The 21,775-nt window shown below is 51.2% G+C and overlaps 1 protein-coding gene across 5 annotated transcripts in view; it reads left to right on the top strand.

The window, feature by feature from the left end:
- ABCC1 (ATP binding cassette subfamily C member 1 (ABCC1 blood group)) overlaps positions 1–21,775 on the top strand; it is a 129,348-nt gene that overhangs the window by 77,207 nt on the left and 30,366 nt on the right. For all 5 annotated transcript variants that reach the window (XR_013448886.1, XR_004924547.2, XR_013448885.1 and 2 more), the window contains exons 13-19: positions 5,179–5,325; positions 7,162–7,249; positions 9,943–10,018; positions 12,157–12,283; positions 15,147–15,323; positions 17,090–17,257; positions 18,963–19,146. Coding sequence is in view for 2 of the 5 variants with exons in the window: in XM_036115484.2 (XP_035971377.1) it covers positions 5,179–5,325; positions 7,162–7,249; positions 9,943–10,018; positions 12,157–12,283; positions 15,147–15,323; positions 17,090–17,257; positions 18,963–19,146 (967 nt within the window). In the remaining 3 variants the exon portion in view is untranslated. The remainder of the gene's footprint in view (positions 1–5,178; positions 5,326–7,161; positions 7,250–9,942; positions 10,019–12,156; positions 12,284–15,146; positions 15,324–17,089; positions 17,258–18,962; positions 19,147–21,775) is intronic.

Here is a 21,775-nt window from a genome sequence, read left to right as displayed (position 1 = left end):
CTCGTTCTCTGAGGACACTCTGGTCTCCCCAACTTTCCCCAGATCTCTGATGGCTTTCTTTGATTTTTAGAAGTAAAAAGTATCAGAAGACTGGATGGTAGTTATGTAGAGTGTTCATTTGATTATTTTCCTCTAAACTGTTAAATAATCTCAGTGTGGGGCGCCTGGATGGCTCAGTTGGTTAAGCAACTGCCTTCGGCTCAGGTCATGATCCCGGAGTCCTGGGATTGAGTCCCACTTCGGGCTCCTGGCTCAGTGGGGAGCCTGCTTCTCCCTCTGACCCTCTCCCCTCTCATGCTGTTTCTTTGTCTCTCTCTCTTTCTCTCAAATAAATAAATAAAATCTTTAAAATAAATAAATAAATAAATAATCTCAGTGTGTTTAGAACTGTTAACTATTCTCCTTTGTATGTGTGATACATTTTATTTTAAAAATAATGATGCATTCCCGTGGTAAAACTAGTTAAAGCTATAGCAAAAAGTCTAGGACAGGGTTTCTCAACCTTGGCACTGTTGCCATTTGGGACCCGATAATTCTTTGTTTCTTTGTTGGCGGGGTTGCTGTCCTGTGAGTTATAGGGTGTTCAGCAGACTCTGTGGACTCAACCCAACGGAGGCCAAGTGGCACCTCTTCCCACTACCCCCACCACGCCTCCCCAGTTGGGACAATCAGAAGTGTCTCCAGACATTGCCAGGTGTCCCTCCAGTTGAGAACCACAGGTCTGTCTTCATCCTCAGACCTCTGTCACCTAGCTTCTCTCTCTGTACCAGTTTCTTCTACGTATTTCCAGGGAAAGCCTGCACATACAGCAGCATAACAGTGACTATCATCAATGTAACTAAACTTATGTTCTGTTTTATTTACTTTGACGCACATGATGGCAAATCATACAGAAGTCCAAAGCATTTTGAATTGCATTGTTTTTTAATAGGAAAAGCTCTGCAGCCAGAGGGACAAAGTGACAGGGTTTAATACTTGGGTTGTATTATACTTGGAGTGGGGGGACCTTTTCCCATAACCCCTGGCTCTGCACATTGGGTCCTCTAAGTGTCCAGTTTCTAGCTTGTCACCTGAATGTGTGGCCCTTCAGTTAACATCTCCTGCCCTGGTCTCCATTAGGAGGCCATGGCAAGAGATGCTTAAGAGCATGACAGCTTTTCTTGACCTTGAATTTGCCACTCAGTATGGGGGGAGGGGAGGGCAGGGGCAATGGGCTTCCAGAGATGGAGTTTGTTAAGCTGTTTGGCATGAAACAGATGAGCCTGGGTGCCACTTGGGGACCTTGGCCCTGGCCGAGACACCGAAGCCTCTGACTACATTAGGATAAAATATGTAGCCTTTGATTCCCTTGAAAGGTGTTTGCATGTTCTTTCCACTGGCGAATTCCTGCGCTTCAAGGGTGATGAGGTGTTTACCCACCGGTAGGTGTGATGGAAGACAGAGGCCCGGGGAGGTCAGACAAGAGTGGGGATGCCATTTTGGCGGGATTGATGGGTTTGTTTTTCTGAAATACAGAGCCTGGCATCTATCATGTACACGTAATGCACTTTCCTAAAATAGTATCCCCAGGCAGCCGTCAATATTTAGCATTTTGAGTCTTGGAAGATTTGTGAGCTTCTCATCTTCTGCTTACCCTTATCTTCCTTTGTTAGGAGAATTATCATTCCATATGGTAAATATCCATTGTGTACTTCTCTGCTGATCAGATCATACGTGGACCTTATCTTTTTTTTTTTTTTTTTTTGGTATTTCTAGAACAGGGAACTTGGCAAATGGTGCGCATTCAGTAAATGTAATCTAGGGGAATAACTGAGTGAGTAAAAGATTTGAATAAACTGTGTTAATCAGGAACTGTGTTGCAATTGGCAGAAACCTCACTCAAATTGACTAGATTAAAAAAAAGAAAGTGGGATTTTTGAGTCACAAAACTGAAAAGTGTAGGAAATTGCTGGTTTTGAGCATGAGTGGATTTCAGGCATGGTTGGATCCAGGTGTTCCAGAGGGAATGACACACACACACATACACGCACACATACACACACACACACACACACACACACACACACACACACCTACAGCCCCAGTCTTTTGGCTGACCCCACTCACCTCCACCCACGTCCAAATACCCCCTGCTGAAGAGAACTCACTTAGTACCTGTTTCCCCTAGACCATGAGTCTCAGGAACACCAAGCCTGCCTTACTGCTCAGCGCACGGTGCTGGTACACAGTAGGTGCTCAGTTAACCTTTGATGAAGAATGGCCTCCACTTCCTGGAGAAGCCAGGGCTGTGGAACTGATGGGCCACGTGCTCTGTGTTGCCAGCTGCCACCCCGATGATGGCGCTCGGGGGCCTGGTGTGTTCTGGTGGCGAGTTGCCTGAGGCCTGGTTTTCCCCACTGCTGAGGAGACATCTCTGAGTGTATGCTCTTCTGCCCCCAGGCACATCCAGCCCCTACCCACCCATCTGTTCACCTGTCCATCTATCCATCCATCCATCCATCTACAACCATTTACTGAGTATCTGGCCACGATCGAGTGGCCTCATGGAGTGGTCATTCATTCTAATTGGGAGAGACAGGTGATCCACAGTAGACATGATAAATGCTCCATATAGTATACTAAATGGTTGTAAGTGCTAGGGAAAAGAAAAAAGATTCGGGCCACGGTGTTACGGAGGCCTTGCAGTTTTAAATAGGGTAGATGAAGGCCTCACTGAGGAGGTGACACTTGAGTAAAGGCCCAGTGGAGGGGAGGGCTTCCATCAGGGAGCGGGAGGAGCATGTGCAAAGACCCTGTGGCAGGACAGTGCCCGCCCCATAGAGGGAATAACCGTGGAGGCCGGTGGGGCTGGAATAGAAGGAGCTGGGGGGAGAATGGTAGGAGAGGAGGTCAGGCAAGTTACAGGGAAGGGATTTTACAACCCAGGTAGGCCCTGGGCCTGGGGTCAAGACTTTGACTTCTGTACGAAGTGAAATGGACTGACTTTAGAGAGGTGGGGTTTTTTGTTCTTACGCTTTTTACTGAGCTATAATTTACCATTTTAAGGTGTATAACCCAGTGGTGTTTAGTATGTTCACAAAGTTGTGCAACCATCAACACTATCTAATTTCAGAACATTCCCATCATCCCAAAAGGAAGCCTTCTAGTCATTGATGGTCACTCCCCATTCCCCCAGCCTAGGCACACACTCATCTGCTTTCTGTCCCCGTGGATTGGCCTGTTCTGGACGTATCATATCAATCGGACTCACAAAATACGTGGTTTTTTGTGTGTGTTCTGGCTTCTCTCTCACCGAGCGTCATGTTTTCAAGGGTCATCCATGTCATAGCAGGTGTCCATGCTGCACTCCTTTTTATGGCTGAATACTGTTCCTTTGTGTGGATGTGTTTAGGGTGTTCTGAGTAAGAACATCTTTAGATGAGAGGCTGGTGCGTCATCCAGCTTGTTAACATCAGAACCAGAAAGGAACCAGCTCTACTCCGCAGCGCCTTGGTCTTGGGACCCAGTTAATAGATTCTTTGGAAGAATGGACCAAGGAGTTTGGACTGAGTCCTATAGCCAGAAATAAAGACAGCTGCTATATATTGCATTTTGCTGTGCCCCGGGCAGTGTGCTAATAAGCACTTTGCATGAGTGCCTGATTTCTTGCTGCCAACAGCCCTGTGAAGGTATATCCTGATTCGCATTTTGTAGATAGGAAAGCAGAGGCTTGCTTGGAGAGGGGAGGTGACATGCCCAGGGTCATAGAGCTGACACGCGGCAGAGCTGTTGGTTTTAATTTTTAAGCTATGTTACCTTCCAGTAGGTAACAAGGAAATGAGGTGACTCTGACCCTGCAAATGCACTGGGCCACAGCCACACCGAAGGCAGGGCTCAGACACCAATATCCTGACTTCCGGACATGCTGCTCTGAGCTCGGAAAGGCAGGACCTGGGCAGTTTTGTGTTTTTTTTTTTTTTCCTGCAGGGAAAGCCTTTAATGGCTCTGGGATCCTGGGGCTAATGGGGGGGCGGGGACTTGTGTGCATCTGTCGGGGTCCAGGGTTGTCCAGATTGCTTCTGATAGCATGTTCTGGGTGATCTTGCGGGACGCGTGTTACTAGCCTCGCCTGGCGACACCTGGCACCTGCTGTCCCCAGCAATATAGGAGAGGCACGGGAATCCACCTGTTACTCTCCTGCCTCCCTCCCAAGCTGAGCAGCCCAGCCCTGGATTACTGAGAGTGTCCTCCATTTCTCCTGGCAAGGGAGGAGAGGAGCTGCTCTCTCAAACATCTGAACCCAAATTCCGGTCGGCTGGGAGCCTGCGTAGTTAAGTCCCAGGAACCACTGCAGGGCTTAATGCAAGTCTGACTTGGTGAGGAAGGCGGTACCTTTGCCTGTTAGTTTTTGCTTGCCGTTTTTTTTTTTCTTTTAATGTTCCTTTCCTGGGGGTATAAAATCATATATTCTGTGAGCTGGAAGGAATTTTAAATAGTGCCATTAACCGTCCACCTCCACCCCCAAATTTCACGGATGAGACATGTGAGGCATGGGGAGAGGAGGTAACTTGCCCAAGGTGTTCCTGTGTGCCAGGGATTGTTCGAGGCCTGAGGATACTGCTGTGTACAAAACCAAGTCCCTGCCTTTGCAGAGCTTCCGTTGTCTGCAGGAGACAGACAGTCAGTATGTACAGTACAGCAGTAAAAGGCCGTGATAGTTGCTGTGAAGAAAAATAAGCCAGGATAAAAGGATAGAGAGCAAGAGCAGGGTTGTTTGGGGTGGAGAGGTAGGGCAGCCACTCCGAAGGGTCAGAGGGAGGAACCAGGCCACCGTCCGGATGGGAAGGTTGTTTCAGGCAGAGGAACTGCAGGGGCAAAGGCCTGGAGCTGGGATTCCGCTGGGTGGTGTTGAGGGATCCCCAGAATGTCTGTCCAGTGTCTGCACCAACCTTGGAGAACGTTGGTGCAGAGGCCAGGACTTGCAGCTCCCGGCCGCTCATTTATCTGGTTCGTTCTTTGGGTGTTTAGTGAGCGTCTGCTGTGTGCTGGACACTGCCTTAGGCGTTTCCCGCGGCCTCCAGCTGTCTGTTGTGGGGCAGGCTCGAACACACTGTGGAGGGTCGGCGGGGGGCGTGCAGCTGCTCCCACGGTTGTGTCTGATGCAGGGACACAAGTCAGTGCTGGACGCTCTGCTTACAGGTGGCCCTGTCTACCTTTGCCGTCTACGTGACCATCGACAAGAACAACATCCTGGATGCCCAGAAAGCTTTCGTGTCCTTGGCCTTGTTCAACATCCTCCGATTTCCCCTGAATATTCTCCCCATGGTCATCAGCAGCATCGTGCAGGTACAGGCGGGGCTGGAGGGGCCTGAGGGAGGGGTCCTCTGCAGAAAGGAAGTAAAAGGGCATACAGGTCCCCCTCCATACAGCTCCCTTGGCATTACCCGTCCCACTGTGCCCAGTCGGCTGGACGAGGCTCACAGTGGTGGCTTTCTCGCTATTTTGGTCATGCCCCAAAGAAAGGAATACATGTGACCTCTTTTCTTTTTTTTTTTTTAAAGATTTTATTTATTTATTTGACAGAGACACAGTGAGAGAGGGAACACAAGCAGGGGGAGTGGGAGAGGGAGAAGCAGGCTTCCCGCAGAGCAGGGAGCCCGACGCGGGGCTCGATCCCAGGACGCTGGGATCATGACCTGAGCCGAAGGCAGACGTTTAACGACTGAGCCACCCAGGCGCCCCTACATGTGACTTCTTGACAAGGAACTCAGGCTTGAACGTACAAAACAAAGACTGCATGCAAGCAGGCTTTCCTGAGCTCTGTAATGTTCTGAAATATTCATCCCGTCCCATTCTGATGCAGTCTGTTCGACCCTGCTCTAGCTTACTCTACTTTTTCAACACTGCATCTCTTGGCTTACTCAACTGACTTCACAACCCACTGACAGGCCTCAACCCACCATTGGAAAAACCCCTACCTAGACCCCCCAGAAATCCTGAAGTCCACAGCAGTGACCCTGCAAGGTGAGGAAACTAGCCGCTCAGTCACACTTTTACTCTATGTGAAGCTCCTACACTTTCCAACTGGTGGTATTTTCTCATATTTTTCTCCCCAGCATTTGAACGCATTCATACTGAGAACCTGATTTTCAGCCACACAGACATGAACCTTAAGATTTGGTTGTACAACTCTGCTTGTATGCTTTCATTAAAAAAATAAATGAGCAAATAAAATTCCTTTTTGTTATGAAAAAATTCAAATGTATACAGACGTAGGGAGAGAACAAACAGTATAATGACTCCATGTAGCATTCACCCAGATTCGACATTTTGCTGCGCTTGGCTCATCGAATCCTTTTTCTGTCTTCCCCTCCCCCGCTTCCTTTCCTTCTTTCCTTCCTTCACTCCTTTCTTTTGTTTTTTTTTTTAAGGCTTTTTTATTTTTAAGTACTCTCCACATGCAACTTGGGGCTCAAACTTATCACCTCGAGATCAAGAGTCACACGCTCCACCAGTGGAACCAGCCAGGCGCCCCTGGAGAATTTTACAGCAAATCCCAGACCTCTTGACATTTCACCCATAAATACTTCAGCATGCATTTCTTTGCTGTTGTTTTGTGGGTTTTTTCTTTCTCAGTTTACTTTTATGAGATAGAATCGATATAGAACATTGTGTAAATTTAAGGTGTCCAACGTGTGTGGCCAAAGAATGACCACAGGAGTGTCAGCTGACGCCTTTGTCACATCACGTGATTTTCGTTTCCTTTTTCTGTTGGGAACCATGAAGATGCCATCTCTTAGCCAGCTCACAGCGTGTTGATCGTAATCACCCTGCAGTAGATCTCTAGGACTTCTTTCTCTCCTGGTTGCAAGCTTGTACCCTTACACGGGGCCGCCGCGTTTGGTTATTGTTTCTGAAGTCCCTTGTCATCTAGGACAATCCCCCTACCCTCTTTTTTAATACCTGTGGTGGTGGGCTTTGAAAGGAGAACAAACAAGAACCAAAACCTGTTCTGGTTCTCCTTCTGAGGCACACTCTTGTAGGAAACGCAGAGCCGCCAGAGATGAGGGAGGATGTGGGCCCCTCGACACCCAGGGGAAACCACTGCAAGTTAGCTTCGGTCTGTTTTTTTGCAAAAATACTTTTAAAAATAACTGCACCCTGCAATTGCTTTCTGTGTAGGCGAGTGTCTCCCTCAAACGCCTCAGGATCTTTCTGTCTCACGAGGAGCTGGAGCCTGACAGCATCGAGCGAAGGCCCGTCAAGGACGGTGTGTGCATCGGGTCCCTCTGTGCCATGAAGGTTCCCCTCGGGTTGGGCTGTGAGGCCCCAGGGAACAGGAGCCCTGCAGTGCTGGGTGGGCGTCGGGCCTTATCTTGCACATCCCAGGCGGGTGAACTTCAACTTTTGTTTTCTTGGTGCTTTCCCCGCTGAGAGGCAGCCAGGGGGTGAGGCCTCCCACCGAGGGGCCCGTTCCAGGGCTCAGATCTTGACTCTGTTCTGGGCAGATGGGCAGGCACAACAAGGACGTTGGAGACTGACCAGCTCCAACCCACCAGCTCTGTGTGCTTGGGCGGGTCACTTGCCTGCTCTGAGCCTCAGTTTCCCTATCTGGGTAATGGGAATGAAGGTGTCTTTCTTTGTCAGGGTGTTATGTGGATCTTTATTGGTAGGCTTCTTTCTTTTGTAGCTTATTAATTTATCCTTTCCCAGTCAACCTCCCTGAGTGGGGATCTTATTCCCAGTTACGTCTCCAAGCACTTGATAGTAAATATTAATGCATGACCAGCAGTGACTACTTTTCACTTAAACGACACTTCTGTCATGCGTGTTGTGTTTTAAGGACGTCCGTGCTCAGCATAGCACACAGAGGGGCTGTGGAAACCCCCTGCTTTACGGATGGGGAAACCGGCCTAAGTCACTTGCCTGAGATCGCACAGCTAATAAGATGCGGAGGCAGGATTCACACCCACAGCCAGTTATTGGGATCTGCTCTTACCCACTGTATAGTGTTGCCCTACAGAGATTTACTGAGCACTTAACTATGCGCCTAGCACCACAATGTTTGGGGTCCATCTCATTCTTATCAGTCCTGCTTTACCGACGAGGACAGTGAGGCCCAGAGAAGTTAAGTAACTTGTCCAAGGCTGTTCAGCTAGGCAGTGGCCGCACGGGGATTGGAGAGCCCAGTAGATACGGTCAGAAGAGCGAATGTGTGTGTGCACTGGTTAAAAGGTCTGAGCAGTGCCTGGCACCTCGTGGGCTTTCAGATTTCTCCGGTGGTGTGTCCAACACTGAGCGCAGTGCCTGCCCCCCAGATGTGGTGGCCGTGACTTCCCTAGTGGGAGAGAGAAGGGGTCTGGGACATTGTCAACCCAACCCTCGAGGGCCAGTTCCACAGCCTTGGCACTACTGACACTGGAGACCCGAGCGTTCTTTGCCCTGGGGGCCGTCCTGAGCATTAGAGGGTGCTGAGCAGCATGCATGGCCTCGGCCCGCTAGATCCCGGTAGTACCCACCCCAATTTTGAAAAACCAAAACTGTCTCCAGACATGATGTCTGTTGGGGGGGGGGCAAAGTTGCCCCCAGTTGAGAACCCCTACTCACGGGATGCTGGAATCTTCTTCCCAACCTCCCTGGCCTTTGATCATCGGTTTGTGCCATCCCGAGGACCTAGTCTCCCCCACTACCCTGTAGATGGTCTCGTGCCGTTTCCTCCTGGGTCACATTTCTTTGCATAACACAGGGCTGACATTTGGGACAGCCCATGGAGGTTTCAGGTTCCTGCAGCTGCTCTCAGCTCCCTGCCAGGTGTCCTACTGGAAAACCCTCAGGCCTTCTGGTGCGGTCCAGGCCTCAGCACCCCCTTCCTAGGCTGGTTGACTTTTTGAGATGTTTATCCACACTCTCTGGGTGTCAGACGGGGCCACCTTGGCAGCTCCCAGCCACGTCTGGTGGTTTTCTAGCTTGTCTGACTCAAGTGGCTTTCCTTAAAGTACTTAAATAGCACCTTCCCATTTCCTCCTTGTTCTGTGTCCCATGGGGGCAGGGGGCGGGGCCCGGGTGAAGGAGGGAAGGTCAGGTTAACCAGTAACTGCCTCTCGCCAGGGCTTTTTGTTTCTTTGGTGTGCAGGGGAATTTCTCTCTTTCTTTGAGAGCTTAAAAACACGCCCGTCTTATCTCTGGGTGGTTTTAAGGAGGCTAATAATGAAGAGTCAGAACTTGTTTTTTTAAGTGAGGGACATGACGTCAAAGGACAGGAAGGGGAGGGAAAGTAAGTGAAGACAGAGGGGCCGGGAGCTTAGAATCCGGAGCCGCTGTTGGATGTAGAAAGCCGCCTTTGTCTTACCGTTCTTCCCTCCCCGTGATACCCCACGTCCTGTTGCACAGCCTGCTTTTTCATAGTGTATGTGACTGGTTTTTCAGAAAGACTGACCTGCTGTGATGTGAGCAGGGCGGGAGAGGGGATGCAGAGACAGGCGTTAGGAGACAGCCCTACAATCCAGGTGCTTTGGCCCAGGACCCCACCTTGAACATAAAGGGAGGGCCGAGGGTGTGGTGAGGGCCAACAGCCAAGCGCCAGCCTGATGCAGAGAACTGCTTGTTCCCCATTGACCTTCTGCTCAGACCCCCAGCCGGAGCTGCCCGATCCTCCCAAGATGAGGTGAGGGAGGCCCTGGAGCCTTGAGTAAACCCCAAGGGGTCCCCCCACCTCTGTCAGATGGGCATCTGGATGGCGCGACCTCCTGGCATTCAGGGCAGAACCCTGTTGTGGTTTCTGTCTGCTTTGTGGGTCTGGTTGGGGTTCTTTAGAAATGAGGAGTGATGTAACGAGATAATGCCCTGGTGCAAGCGTCTAGTATCTGGCATCGAACAAAGATTAGAAAAAAAAAAAAGAGCCTGCTGACGCTCAGTCTCGGGACTTCCGTCTTTGCCTGACATGTTGTTGCTGGTGCTTTTCAGGCGGGGGCGCAAACAGCATCACTGTGAAGAACGCCACGTTCACGTGGGCCAGGAGCGACCCTCCGACGTTAAGTGGGTAAGCCAGCATGTGGAGAGAGCCACGAGGCGCTAGTCAAATGTGGGTGTGAATGCCAGCCACACTCTAGCTCAGTGACACTGAATAGGCCACTTTGCCTTTCTGAGCCTCAGTTTACCCATCTGGCAAATAGGTCCAGTCATACCTGCTTGGGCTGCAGGAAGGAGCAGGTGAGAGTTGGCTGGCACAGAGGGTTCCCTTGGATTGTAAATGACAGAAACACTGCCCAGATAGGCTTAGGCAACAAACGGAAATTTTGGGGTTGCATCACTGAGATCCACTCTCAGGTACAGCGTGATCCAGGGACTCAGTGCCATCAGGATCCTCTCCAACTTGTCTTTTTTCAGTTTCCCTCTGTGCTGCTTCCTTCTCAAGCTGCCTCTCCCTTCATGATGGCAAATAGCCCCCATCATGATGCCAGGAGGGTACCTCTTACCTGGGCTGGAGACTCACCTGCCTCTTACTGGGCCACATTGGGTCATGTGCCCCTCCCTGAGCCAATCAAGTGCCAGAAGAGACAGAGCACACGGATTGGCCAGGTTGGGTCTGAGGCAGTGATGCTGCAGGTGGTGGCAGACGGGCCTGGGTCAGCTGAAAGGAATTCTTGTCAGCAGGGATTTGCTGTCGGGATGGAATCGCTCTTCTCCATCCCTTCCAAGGTTCCCGGCTGCCTGAGTCACCCTTTCTTGTCATCTCCCCGTCTGGATCCTCCCCACCCAGCCCTTATTTTCCCAAAGCACACAGTGTCCGGGGAGTTGACGTGGTTCTCCAGGCCACTGGTCAACTGCCTCTTACTCCTTTTTGAACGGGGGAGGCCTTGCTTGGTGGCTCTGTGAAGCTTCCCCAGAGGAGTCCCCAAAACACAGGGCCAGAGGGACCTTTGTAGGGACCACATTTATCCCCCAAGCCCCTTAACAATTATCCCCTCACTGGGTGCCCAGTTATTGCTGTGTATTAACTCAGGAAGTGGGGGTGGGGGGACAAACTCTCTAAAGAAAAGAATCTTTGTATCCCCTCCCTTGAAAACCCCTGGTGGGACTGCATGCTTGGGAAGTTCTTCCTTATGTCTAACTTAACTCCTCCCTGCTTCAATTTTAGCTTTTCTGTCTTGTCTCTTTGTCTCTCTTGCCTTCTCGTTCTAGTCACCCACGCCCCCACACCTGCCCTTGAACTCCCAAAACCTTTCCCAATCCAAACCTTTCCTCAGCCTGTAACAATATTCCATTCCCACCTGGACAGTCACAGGACCTGCCTCACTGGGCTTCGCATTCTGTTGTGGCCCCATCGTCCGTTCCCCGCTCAGCGCAGGAACAAAAGCGTAATCGGTGGGACCATGCAGCAGCTTTACAAGCACTAAACAGTGACCACAAACTCTAACAGCATTTCACACTAATAGGCTGAGTCATGATCGCATCCGCTGAAAAGTGCAGCCAAGGAAGTGAACCCAGCGAGGCCCTGGGCTCGGGTGCTTGCCCCTCCCTGGGTGCGCGGAATCAGCCCCGACTTGGCAGCATGTGACGGCCCCATGTCTTCCGATAGGCAGTCTCGCCAGTCGAGTGTTGAGCTTATTGTACTTGGTGCACCGCCGTCTGTGAGACCCGTTTCACAGACTCAGTCGCCCACGTCAGGCCCCCCTCCAGACCCCGAGGCTCCCATCCGCGAGGTGTGAGCGTCTTAGCACCGCCAGTTTTGGCCTCTGGGTGTGGCTGCTACCTGCCACCTCTTCAGGACCAGCCTTACTCCTCCCTGCCTCGTCCTTCTTTTTCCCTCAGAGTTCACGTTGAGGTGTCTGTCCCTCAGGGCACCCGCTTTGTTAATATTCTACCGTCCGGCTCCCTCACTGTAACCTCACCCCCCCCCCAACCCCGCCTCCCCCAGGGGGGGTCTCCCACTGCCTCGGTTTCTCTGAGACACATCTGCATCCCAGCGCCTGCCTGGGGCCTCACACACCTCGGCCTGCTGAGACTGGCCACTGAGCTTAGCTTAGCGGGGGAAACGGCGGGAATAATTTCCAGACCTTCAGGGCTCGGAACAACCCTGCGTTCCGCCTCTCTCCACTCGGGGGACATCCAGCTGCGGTGGGCCGCCACCTGTTCAGGCGAGGGCACGGCTGAGGCAGAGCCCTTGTGTCATTTCAGCATCACCTTCTCCATTCCGGAAGGTTCCTTGGTGGCCGTGGTGGGCCAAGTGGGCTGTGGAAAGTCGTCTCTGCTCTCAGCACTCCTGGCCGAGATGGACAAGGTGGAGGGGCACGTGGCTATCAAGGTAGGACGAGGACCGGGCAGGTGGGGGGCCACCGGGGTGCTGCCGGCCTCAGGGGAGGGGCGAGCGCGATGCTGTGTTTTGTTTTGAGACAGCCCCTGTGCAGGAAGCGAGAGCAGCGAGCAACTCCCTCCTCTCCCATTCTCTCTGCTCTTCTCTGTGGCCCCCTGAAAGGCAAGAGTTGATGACCCTAATTTCCTGCTGTATCCCAGCACCGAGAATAGTACCCAGCAAGTAGTAGGCGCTCAGTAAATACTGAGTAAACACATGGATGCTCCCTGGTCCACTCACGGTCTCTCATTCTCTCCCCATCTGTGGCCCTCACTGTGCATCTCCTGGTCTCTCTTAAAGCGCCAGTCTTTCTGGCTTATTCTTTCTGTACATGGATCTCTCCGTGTATCTCTGTTATATAAATGTAGCAAAACTTAAAATTTTTTGTGTCTTTGGGATATGTTCTTAGAGAATTCTTTTTAAAGAGAACTTTTTAAATCCTGAGCATTCCTTGGATTCTTAATGTGGGATTAAAAGAAGGACTACAGTTTTTATTGGTTTTTAAATATACAGAGTACTTTGAACTAAGTTGGAATATTCCTCAGGAGAGAATTTAAAAGGCTGCTTTAGTGAACAGATGAGTCTCATTGGAAATCAAGAGCCTCGTTTTTGCATTTAGCTTATTCCCCATGAAGGACTTCCCTGGTGTAGAAAGCTTGCCTTGAAGTTTTGTTAACCCAGCATTTCCTGGAGCGTGGTCGACAGCAAACTCATCGTGCAGTTGTTTGGGGAATAGAGAGTTCTGGGCTCCAGCAAGTTTGGGAGATACTGCAAACTCAGATTCCCTCCCTCTCGGAAATTTAAACAGTAATAAAGTAAAGGCTCTGAGAAGTCCCGCAAGGAGAAGAAAACTTACTTAACTTCGGTTAACCCAGTGTGTCCCAGATGTATTTGCCTGTACTCTTCAGTATCTGTTCAACAACTGTTTGCCTCCCCAGAAGTAATGTCTCCCGGAATCTTCTCTTGGGAATGCTGGTTTATGCAACTGTTTTTATTTCAGAGCAAAATCCTTTGTTTATATGAGGCCTTTCAGTGGGTATGCATTAGTAGAGAAGTACATGTTATAATTGTTGGATCTAAACTAATGACATTTAGCTGTTATTTTAAGATATGTCCCATCACTGCTTTCAAGTACATGTTACTAAAGTAAGATTAAGGAACAGTGAGACCTCGCTTGATGGGAAAAAACCTCCAAACCATCCACCTTATGAGTTTCCACCCCCGCAGCACTATTGACCTTTCAGGCTGGATGATTTTCTGCTGTGGGGGGCTGTGCTGTGCTTTGTAGGATGTTAAGCAACATTCCTGGCCTCTATCCACTAGATGCTGGTAACAACCTCCAGTTGTGACAACCAAGAGTGTCTAGACACTGTCAAATGTCCCCTGGAGAGCAGAATTGCCCCCAGTTGAGAACCGCTGTTTTAAAGTCAAAAGCCTTTAAATTAAAAAATGATGGATCTAGAAGTGGAGGGAGGGTGCACTGAGTATTTGGTTTGATGGATTGACAGATTTCTAACTGGTTGTTTTGCCCTGCAAAGGAGCATGCTAGAAATGTGCTTAAAGTATTAATTTTTTCCAAATGTTTTTTTTTTTTTTTTTAAAGATTTTATTTATTTATTTGACAGAGAGAGAGCAAGAGCAGGAACACAAGCAGGGGGAGTGGGAGAGGGAGAAGCAGGCTTCCCGCCGAGCAGGGAGCCCGATGTGGGACTCGATCCCAGGACTCTGGGATCATGACCTGAGCCGAAGGCAGACGCTTAACGACTGAGCCACCCAGGCGCCCCCAAATGTTTTTATTTGGTGAGGTTTTGTGACCTTTTGGTCTCTTGTAAGTTAGGGTATTAGAGTCAGCAGTTCAGTTATTTATCTGAGAGTGGAGATTAAGATTGGGGACACCTGGGTCCCACTCCCAACCTTGTCCCTCTAGAATTCCCTTAGGTAAGAATCTTCACTCTTGCCCTTCCAGTAAAGCCCACACTCCTCACCAGGACCCCTAGCCTGGTGTGAGCTGGCCCCGCTCTCCTGCTCGTTCCTCCCCGTCTTCCCCCTCACACGATGTTCCAGTCATACTGGCCTTCCTGTTCCTTGGATGGGCCAGGTTCTTCTCGCCTCTGGACCTTTGCCCATGCTGTTCCCTCTGACTGGAATGTGCTTCCACCTCCTGTTTGTCACACCAGCGTATCCTCCTCACCTGTCCATCCTTGTTTAAAACTTTCTTACTAAAATACATGAAACAGATGCCCTCACCCTAGCCCTTATTCTCGTCACATTCTTGGCACTTTATCACATGGAAATGAACACTAAACTTTTGAACCGGATGATTTTGATACTGAAGTCCTTGCTTACATTTCATCAAGGGAATGTCCCCAAGGAATCCTTCCCCGATGACCCAAACTAGGTCTCCCTCTTTAAAGGACTTCTTGAAGGACTCCTATATTTTTCCCTCTTAGCATTTAGCATAACTGTAATGAAATAATTTTTTTAAAAATCATGTCAGGGCCTTCTTATTCTTGAGAAACCAGAGTTTTGTTTGCTGCTAGAGGCATTCAGTGAATACTTAGTAAACGCAAAGCTATAATCTCACCAATGTGGATTTCCACTCTTGAATTCCTGATATTAGAGTCCCTGACTGACCTAGCGTGGGGTCTGATCCCAGCTCTGGCATCCAAGGCTGTCGTGACTCAGTTTACCCCCTGCTGAAACAATGGGTGTGATGAGAGTATCCTGGGAAGTAGGGCCCTCCCGGTAGGCGGGCTGGCTGCCGTCTTGTTAACCAAGGCTCTCTGTCTTGCTGCCTTCTGTACGCGCCTCCTAGGGCTCAGTGGCCTACGTTCCCCAGCAGGCCTGGATTCAGAATGATTCCCTCCGAGAAAACATCCTTTTCGGCCGCCAGCTACAGGAACGGTATTATAAGACCGTCATTGAAGCCTGTGCCCTCCTCCCAGATCTGGAAATCCTGCCCAGCGGGGACCGGACAGAGATTGGTGAGAAGGTCGGTACGGCTGCAGCATGGCCGCTGTATCAGCCACAGAATTCTGGGGCCGGATGTTAAACACTTAATCCCCCATTTGTGGGTGTGTGGGTTGACCGAGGGTGGCTGACCCACACTGGGCTCAGCTGGGCACCCTGCTCCACAGCGCAGACCTGCCGAGCTCTGTTCCAGGCTGTAGGGTTGGCTAGGGTCTGCCCCACACACCTTCCTGCTGGGGCTTCCTGCTGCAGGGACAGGAGCTCTGCAGGGGGAAGCTCTTCTCATGGTGACAGCAGAAGCCCAAGAGAACAAGAACAAAACCCCCATAGCTCCCCAGGTGATGTCCCGTAAAGCATATTGTCGTTTTCACTTGATTGAACTGAAAGATAAGGGACCAGGAAGTGCACGCTACCTTAGCAGTCATGTGACCCCAGAGTCACATGACAGGGCACTATACAAGGGGGAGGCGTATCCGTGAGTCAAAGGGCCACAGTCCCTTTCAAAACAAGGATAGTAGTAAAAGTAATGATACAGTAGCTCACGTTGTTCAGCACTGACTTTGTGCCAGGCCCTGTGATAAACATTTTATATGCATCCTACAGCAAGGCCATGAGATGGGATTTACTGTTATTTCCATTTCGTGGTTAAGGAGGAAGAGGCATAGAAAGGCTAAGTGACTTGCCCGAGCCTCTTCCCACCACAGGGCCTTTGCATGTGCTTTTCCACTGCCCGGCCAGCCTGTTCCAGCATCCCTGGTCATTATCTGGTGTGCGTTTGGGGAGTACAGATGTTCCACAGCAGCACCAAGGAGCTTCCCTGTCTCTTTAGTTACAAGCCGGTGGCTCCCCCAGCTTCCTTAGTTGCTGAACGATTTCTTTTATTTGAGGGAAACCTACAGCTCCTTGGAAAGAAAAAACAACTGTTAGCAGGGCTCTTTGGATTTGCAGTTAGCAGAGGAGCCTGGGCTAGTTGTTGTTTTAACCCAAGTGTCTGCTTCTGCCCCTTGGGAGACTCCTGATTCTCCTTTTCTAGGTCCCAGTACCAAAATCTAGAGCGAGAGACTATGATTGGGTCTGGTGTCTGCCCCCGGGCCAAAGTGCTGTGGCCAGAGGGGCCATCCAGAAGAACCCTGGCTGCCAGGACTGCAGCTCGGTGCCTCGGGAGGGTGGGCATCTCTCGGGAGAGACTGGGCAGTTAACAGGTGGGGGGTCCCCTTTGATTCCCCAGCCACATATGGAAATGACGTTCGGTCATCTGTTGCCGGATGGAGGGCTGGGACTACTGCTGTGTGCTCTGTGGAGTGCTCCCGTGTAAATTAGAAATCAGTGCCCTTCCTCCTGGTGAGTGGGGCTGGACTTCAGCACCCCCAGAGTACAGCCTGCCGCAGCTCTGTGTGGCTTCGCAGTGAGTGATAGATCAGAGCAAGCTCACAAGAATGTCAGCTGTTAACAACTCTAAGGGCGGCAGCCAGGATAGGATCATTACCGCATCTGCAGGTGCCTTCCTCATGGCCCCCTGTCATTTGCTGCCCCCAGCCAGCCTTTGCTGAATCGCCACTCTGCGCTGGGTGCCCGCTCAGCAGCTCACAGAGGCTAGACCCCATGGCGGGCCTCGCACCCAGTTCATGCAGATACCATCTCATGCCTTTGCGTCCTACTCCAACGAGAGGAGGCGGTGTAGCACCGCAGGGCTGCCGGCCTGGGTCTGCTGCATCCTGAGCGGGGTTCCTTGTCCGCAGGTCGCAAGGCTCCCTGGGAAACCCACCCTTCTGCTCTGTCTCTCCCCAGGGCGTGAACCTGTCTGGGGGCCAGAAGCAGCGAGTGAGCCTGGCCCGGGCCGTGTACTGTGACTCCGACATCTACTTCTTCGATGACCCCCTGTCGGCAGTGGATGCCCACGTGGGAAAACACATATTTGAAAATGTCATTGGCCCCAAGGGGATGCTGAGGAGCAAGGTACCTGCTAAAGGGGCAGGGCTTGGGGGTGTGGCTGTCTGGCATCTCTACTTAAGTCAGAATGTGTCCCCTGGGGGAATCCTTCAATTCCCGCTTTCCAGAATTAGGTTTTTTTAAAAATTGGACTTAACACATTTCTAATGCTTCCCTTGGATACCTTCCCAGGACAGGCTTCTTGCTCTTGTCCTTATAGCAGGAAGTCGTTGACACTGGCTTGCCGTCCTTGTCTCCACATGGCCAATGGAGGCCCCTCTTCCTGATTTAATTACAGGGGTGGCCTCGCAGAGGGAAATCCCATCCCCTCTGACTGAATAGGCAACCCCCGCTTCCCTGCTGAGGTGGCCATGGGCTGAGGGACAGAGATTGGGAGCAGGAAGCCTGCCTTACCACCATAACGTGACAGGAAATGGGTCTTCCCCTCTTGAAGGTGATGATTATTTTTAGGGGAATTACAGGGTGGTTGGGAGGGAGCACTGGTTCTTTTTTTTTTTTTTTTTTTCTGGAGAAAGAAGTAACACATATGCCTGTGGGGAAAACAGGAGATTCAGAAAAACACGAGAAAGAAAAACACATAAGCAGTTGTGCCCAGTCCCACTTCACAGAGACTTTCTTTTTTTCAAGCCGTAGAAGGTTTTTTAATAGGGTCAGCACATCATGCACATATATATGTAATAGGCACCGTGCCACTTAACCTGTCGTAAGCATTCCCATACACACCCAATTCTGTATAAACGTACTTTTTAAAGAAATTTTTGTTACCAGAATGACACATGCCCATGGTAACCAAATCAAAGGGTATAAGAGTATATGGAAAGTGAAGAAAAAAAAAAAAAAGGCCCTCCCTTCTCCTGCCCTCTAGTTCTTGTCTCGAGAGCAGAGGTCAGCAGTCTGGCTTGCTGCCTGTTTTTGGACCACCCTTGAGCTAAGAAAGGTCTTCACGTTTTTCGGTGGTTGGGGAAAAAATCTGAAGAAAAATAGTATTTTGAGACCTATGAAAATGAAAATGGCATTGAATTGAAATGCCGGTGCTCCTACATAAAGCTTTACTGGGACCCGGCCAGATCATCTTTTTCCGTCTTGTGTACGGCCACCTTCCCGCTGTGGCAACATAGTCTGATCGTTGCCATAGCGACCGGAGGCTCCACAAAGCCGAACGTATTTACCATTTGGCCCTTTAAGGAAAAGCTGGTCGCCTCATGCAGTTTGCTGAGCGTCCTTCCCAACCTTGACTTAATTGGATAAAATATATACACACGTACAAATTTTGTAGTGGTTTTTTATGTGGGGGGGTTACTTTAAAAAATGAAGCCATTGCATGTGAATTGTTTTGTATTGGGTTCGTTCTTTTATTCATCCACAGTGCCTCCCCCTCATCCTTCAAATTGTTGTTCACAAATCAGCTTCCCCATCACCCTCGTTAGAATTGCAGCCCCCACCCTCAGCCCGTCCCCTTTGCTTCGTGCAACAGCCAGCACGCACTTTATTGTCCTTCTGTCCATCCTTTCTCCCCGCCTGACCGAGGAGTATGAGGCGGGGACCCGTTTCCCTGCCCACTGCCCCCCAGCTCCTGGCAGGCATGGGTTGAATGAAGGCACCCACAGACCAGGGGCGCCCCAGGCGCTCAGGCTTGAGCTCGGCCAGCGGGGCGTTGGGGCATGCCTGTCGCGCCCGGGTGCTGACCCGCCGGTCCCTGCTCTGCCTGCAGACGCGGCTCCTGGTCACGCACGGCATCAGCTACCTGCCCCAGGTGGATGTCATCATCGTCATGACCGGCGGCAAGATCTCGGAGATGGGCTCCTACCAGGAGCTGCTAGCCCGGGACGGCGCCTTCGCCGAGTTCCTGCGCACGTATGCCAGCACCGAGCAGGAGCGGGCCGAGCAGGACGACGGTAGGGCCCAGCCCCGCGGCCTCCTGGAGCTTCCCCCGGCCCCCGTCCGGCGCCCCTCATCGGCGCTGGGCCAGCCCCTTCAGGAACTCTGTGGAAGGATCACCGGAAGGCTCTCAGGGCTGACTTGAGAGGGGGTCCCAGTGCTTTACGGCCGGGGCGGCGGACCTGGGCCCAGGTCTTCATCCTTTGCTGCGAGGTGGCTTTGGGCCTGCCGAGCTTCAGCGCTCTCGTGGCAGAAATGGGGACAGTGATCATTATAGTCCTCTGGCTCTCAGGAGGCTGTGGGAAGCGGTGACACACGTGGCGTAGTCCAGAACAGATGCTGGGGTCGGGGGGCGGGACGCATGGTGGCTGAGCGTGCAGGCTGGCAGTTGGCGAGACCTGGGTTTGAGTCCCATTGCTCCTCTTACCAGGGTCGTCCAAACCCTTCTGAGCCTCAGTTTCCTCACTGATAAAGCAGGACAACCTTCGGGTGTTTGGTGCAGATTTAATGTGCTCAATTCCATAGAGCCTTGGGCATGGTGCCCGGCACAGAATGTTCCGTACTCGACAACTGCTGTCATTACTTCCCTGGGAGGAGTGCCCATCGTTTACCCCCATACACTTGGCACCTGCTAGGTCCCTGCAGACCTGCCCGCTCCCCAGCCACCGCACCTGGCGTGTTCTCCCAGGCCAGGGCTCCGAAAGCTGGGGCTTCACCCTGTCCTTACGTGAAGGCTTCTGTGGCGAGACTTTTAAGAATCTTTTCTCTCTTTTCAGTTGGCTTAAAATTCAGGGGATTTGTTTGCAACCTTCAGGCTGCCCTGTGTTTTCATCAGTCAGACTGGAGTCTTGCAGGCTCCTCTGCTCCCCTTCTTGGAGCTTTGACCCCACAGAGAGGGAAGAGGTCATCTGACACCTTTTCTACTTTGCCTTCAGCTGTTGCTGAGAGAGGTCACCAGTCCTGCCCTGATCTCCCGCCTCCCGGAGCTAATGACAGACTCCCTGAGCCTCTGGGGCATGTTCCTTTCGTACTCCGTCCCCAGGCAGGTCTCAGACTGTCCACAGGGGCAGGGCTGGCCCCTTGGGCCATTCGCAGGGGTGCAGGTATTCTGGAAGTATCTGTGATGGGAAGCTAAGACACAGCCAGTGCTTGCTGAAGGCTAACCGGGGCTCCTGTTCTCTGCAGGAGTTACCTCGTTGACTCCTTCCAAAGACTCAAGGAGTAGAATTGTTATTCCCAGTTCCCTGGTGAGGAAGCTGAGGCTTAGGGAAGCTTGTCCCTTCTCTGCCAGGGACAGCCAGGTTCCCGTCTCTCTGAATGGTGCTGGTCCCTAAGAAAGAGCCATTTACTGTTCATCATTATGGTCGTTCAGCAGAATTTATCGAGCATCTACTGTGTGTTAAATGCTTGTGTTACTTCCCTAAGACTGCTGTGACAACGTAGCCCAGACTGGGTGTCTCACACAACAGAAATATAATCTCCCACAGTCCTGGAGGCTGGAAGCCCAAGACCAGGGTGTTGGCAGGATGGGTTCTTTCTGAGGCTCTGAGGGAGGGTTTGTTCCACGCCCCTCCCCTGGCTTCTGCTGACCTGGTAGCAGTCCCTGGCTTTCATTGGCCCGTAGAAGCATCACCCCAATATCTGCCTTCATTTTCACACAGTGTTCCCTGTGTGTGTGTCTGTCTCTGAGTTTCCCCTTTTTCTAATTACACCAGTTATGTGGGATTAGGGCCCCCCCTGATGACCTCCTTTTAACTAATTGCACCTGCAAGTAACCTGTCTCCAAATAGGATCATATTCTGAGGGACTGGGGACTTCAAACTTCAACATACGAATCTGGGACGGGAGTACAACTCAGCCCATAATAGTTTCGGAGACCGAAGTGAATGACAGCTAAACAAATCCCTACCCTTGTGGAGTCTAGAATCTGGTAGGAGAGAAGGGCAAAAACAAATCAAGAAAGAAATAGTTTCGTGGAGCATTAAGCACTAAAAAGAAGAAACCGCAGATGATGAGCTGGGGAGTGATGGGGGTGGCACGAGGCCACCTAGGTGGGGTGGTCAGAGAAGCCCTTTCTGAGGAGGTGACAGTGGCCTGGAAAAGAACCAGCAAGGAGAAGATCTGGGGAACAGTGTTCTGATGCTGGGAACAGTGTTCTGACCCAGGGAACAGCAAGTGCACAGGCCTCAGGCCTGGTGTGAGGTCAGTTTGTGGAAGGAATGAAAAGGAGGCCAGTGTGGCCAGACCACGGTGGGCAAGGGACAGTGGTGGGAGATGGGCCTTCAGGGTGAGGAGTTTGGGTTTTGGTCTCCATGCAGTGGGAAGCCCTGAATGTCAGAGAGGGGGAGCAGCTTATCCAAGGACACACGGTGGCTGCTGGTCGGGTCAGGCCCTCAAGTCTGGCCTCTAAGCTTCAGTCCTCTGCTCCTTCCTTCAGTTGCCTTTGTGTCTGCCCGGGGTGGGGGTGGGGGGCTCATTCATTCCTCTGCTCTGGTTTGCTGTGGGGGTCCTAGTGGTTTGTAGTAAGTGCTTTATTGAGATAGAATTCACATAGCATATGGTTCACCCATTTAAAGTGTTACAGTCCAGTGATTTTTGGTATGTTCCGTGTTGTGCCGTCATCAGAATCACCTTCAGAACATTCTC

Source organism: Halichoerus grypus, chromosome 6, assembly GCF_964656455.1.
Source record: "Halichoerus grypus chromosome 6, mHalGry1.hap1.1, whole genome shotgun sequence".
In the NCBI taxonomy this organism is placed as follows: Eukaryota; Metazoa; Chordata; class Mammalia; order Carnivora; family Phocidae; genus Halichoerus; species Halichoerus grypus.
The sequence above is the reverse complement of the archived record's forward strand: the minus strand, read 5'-3'. Positions and strand labels throughout refer to the sequence as shown.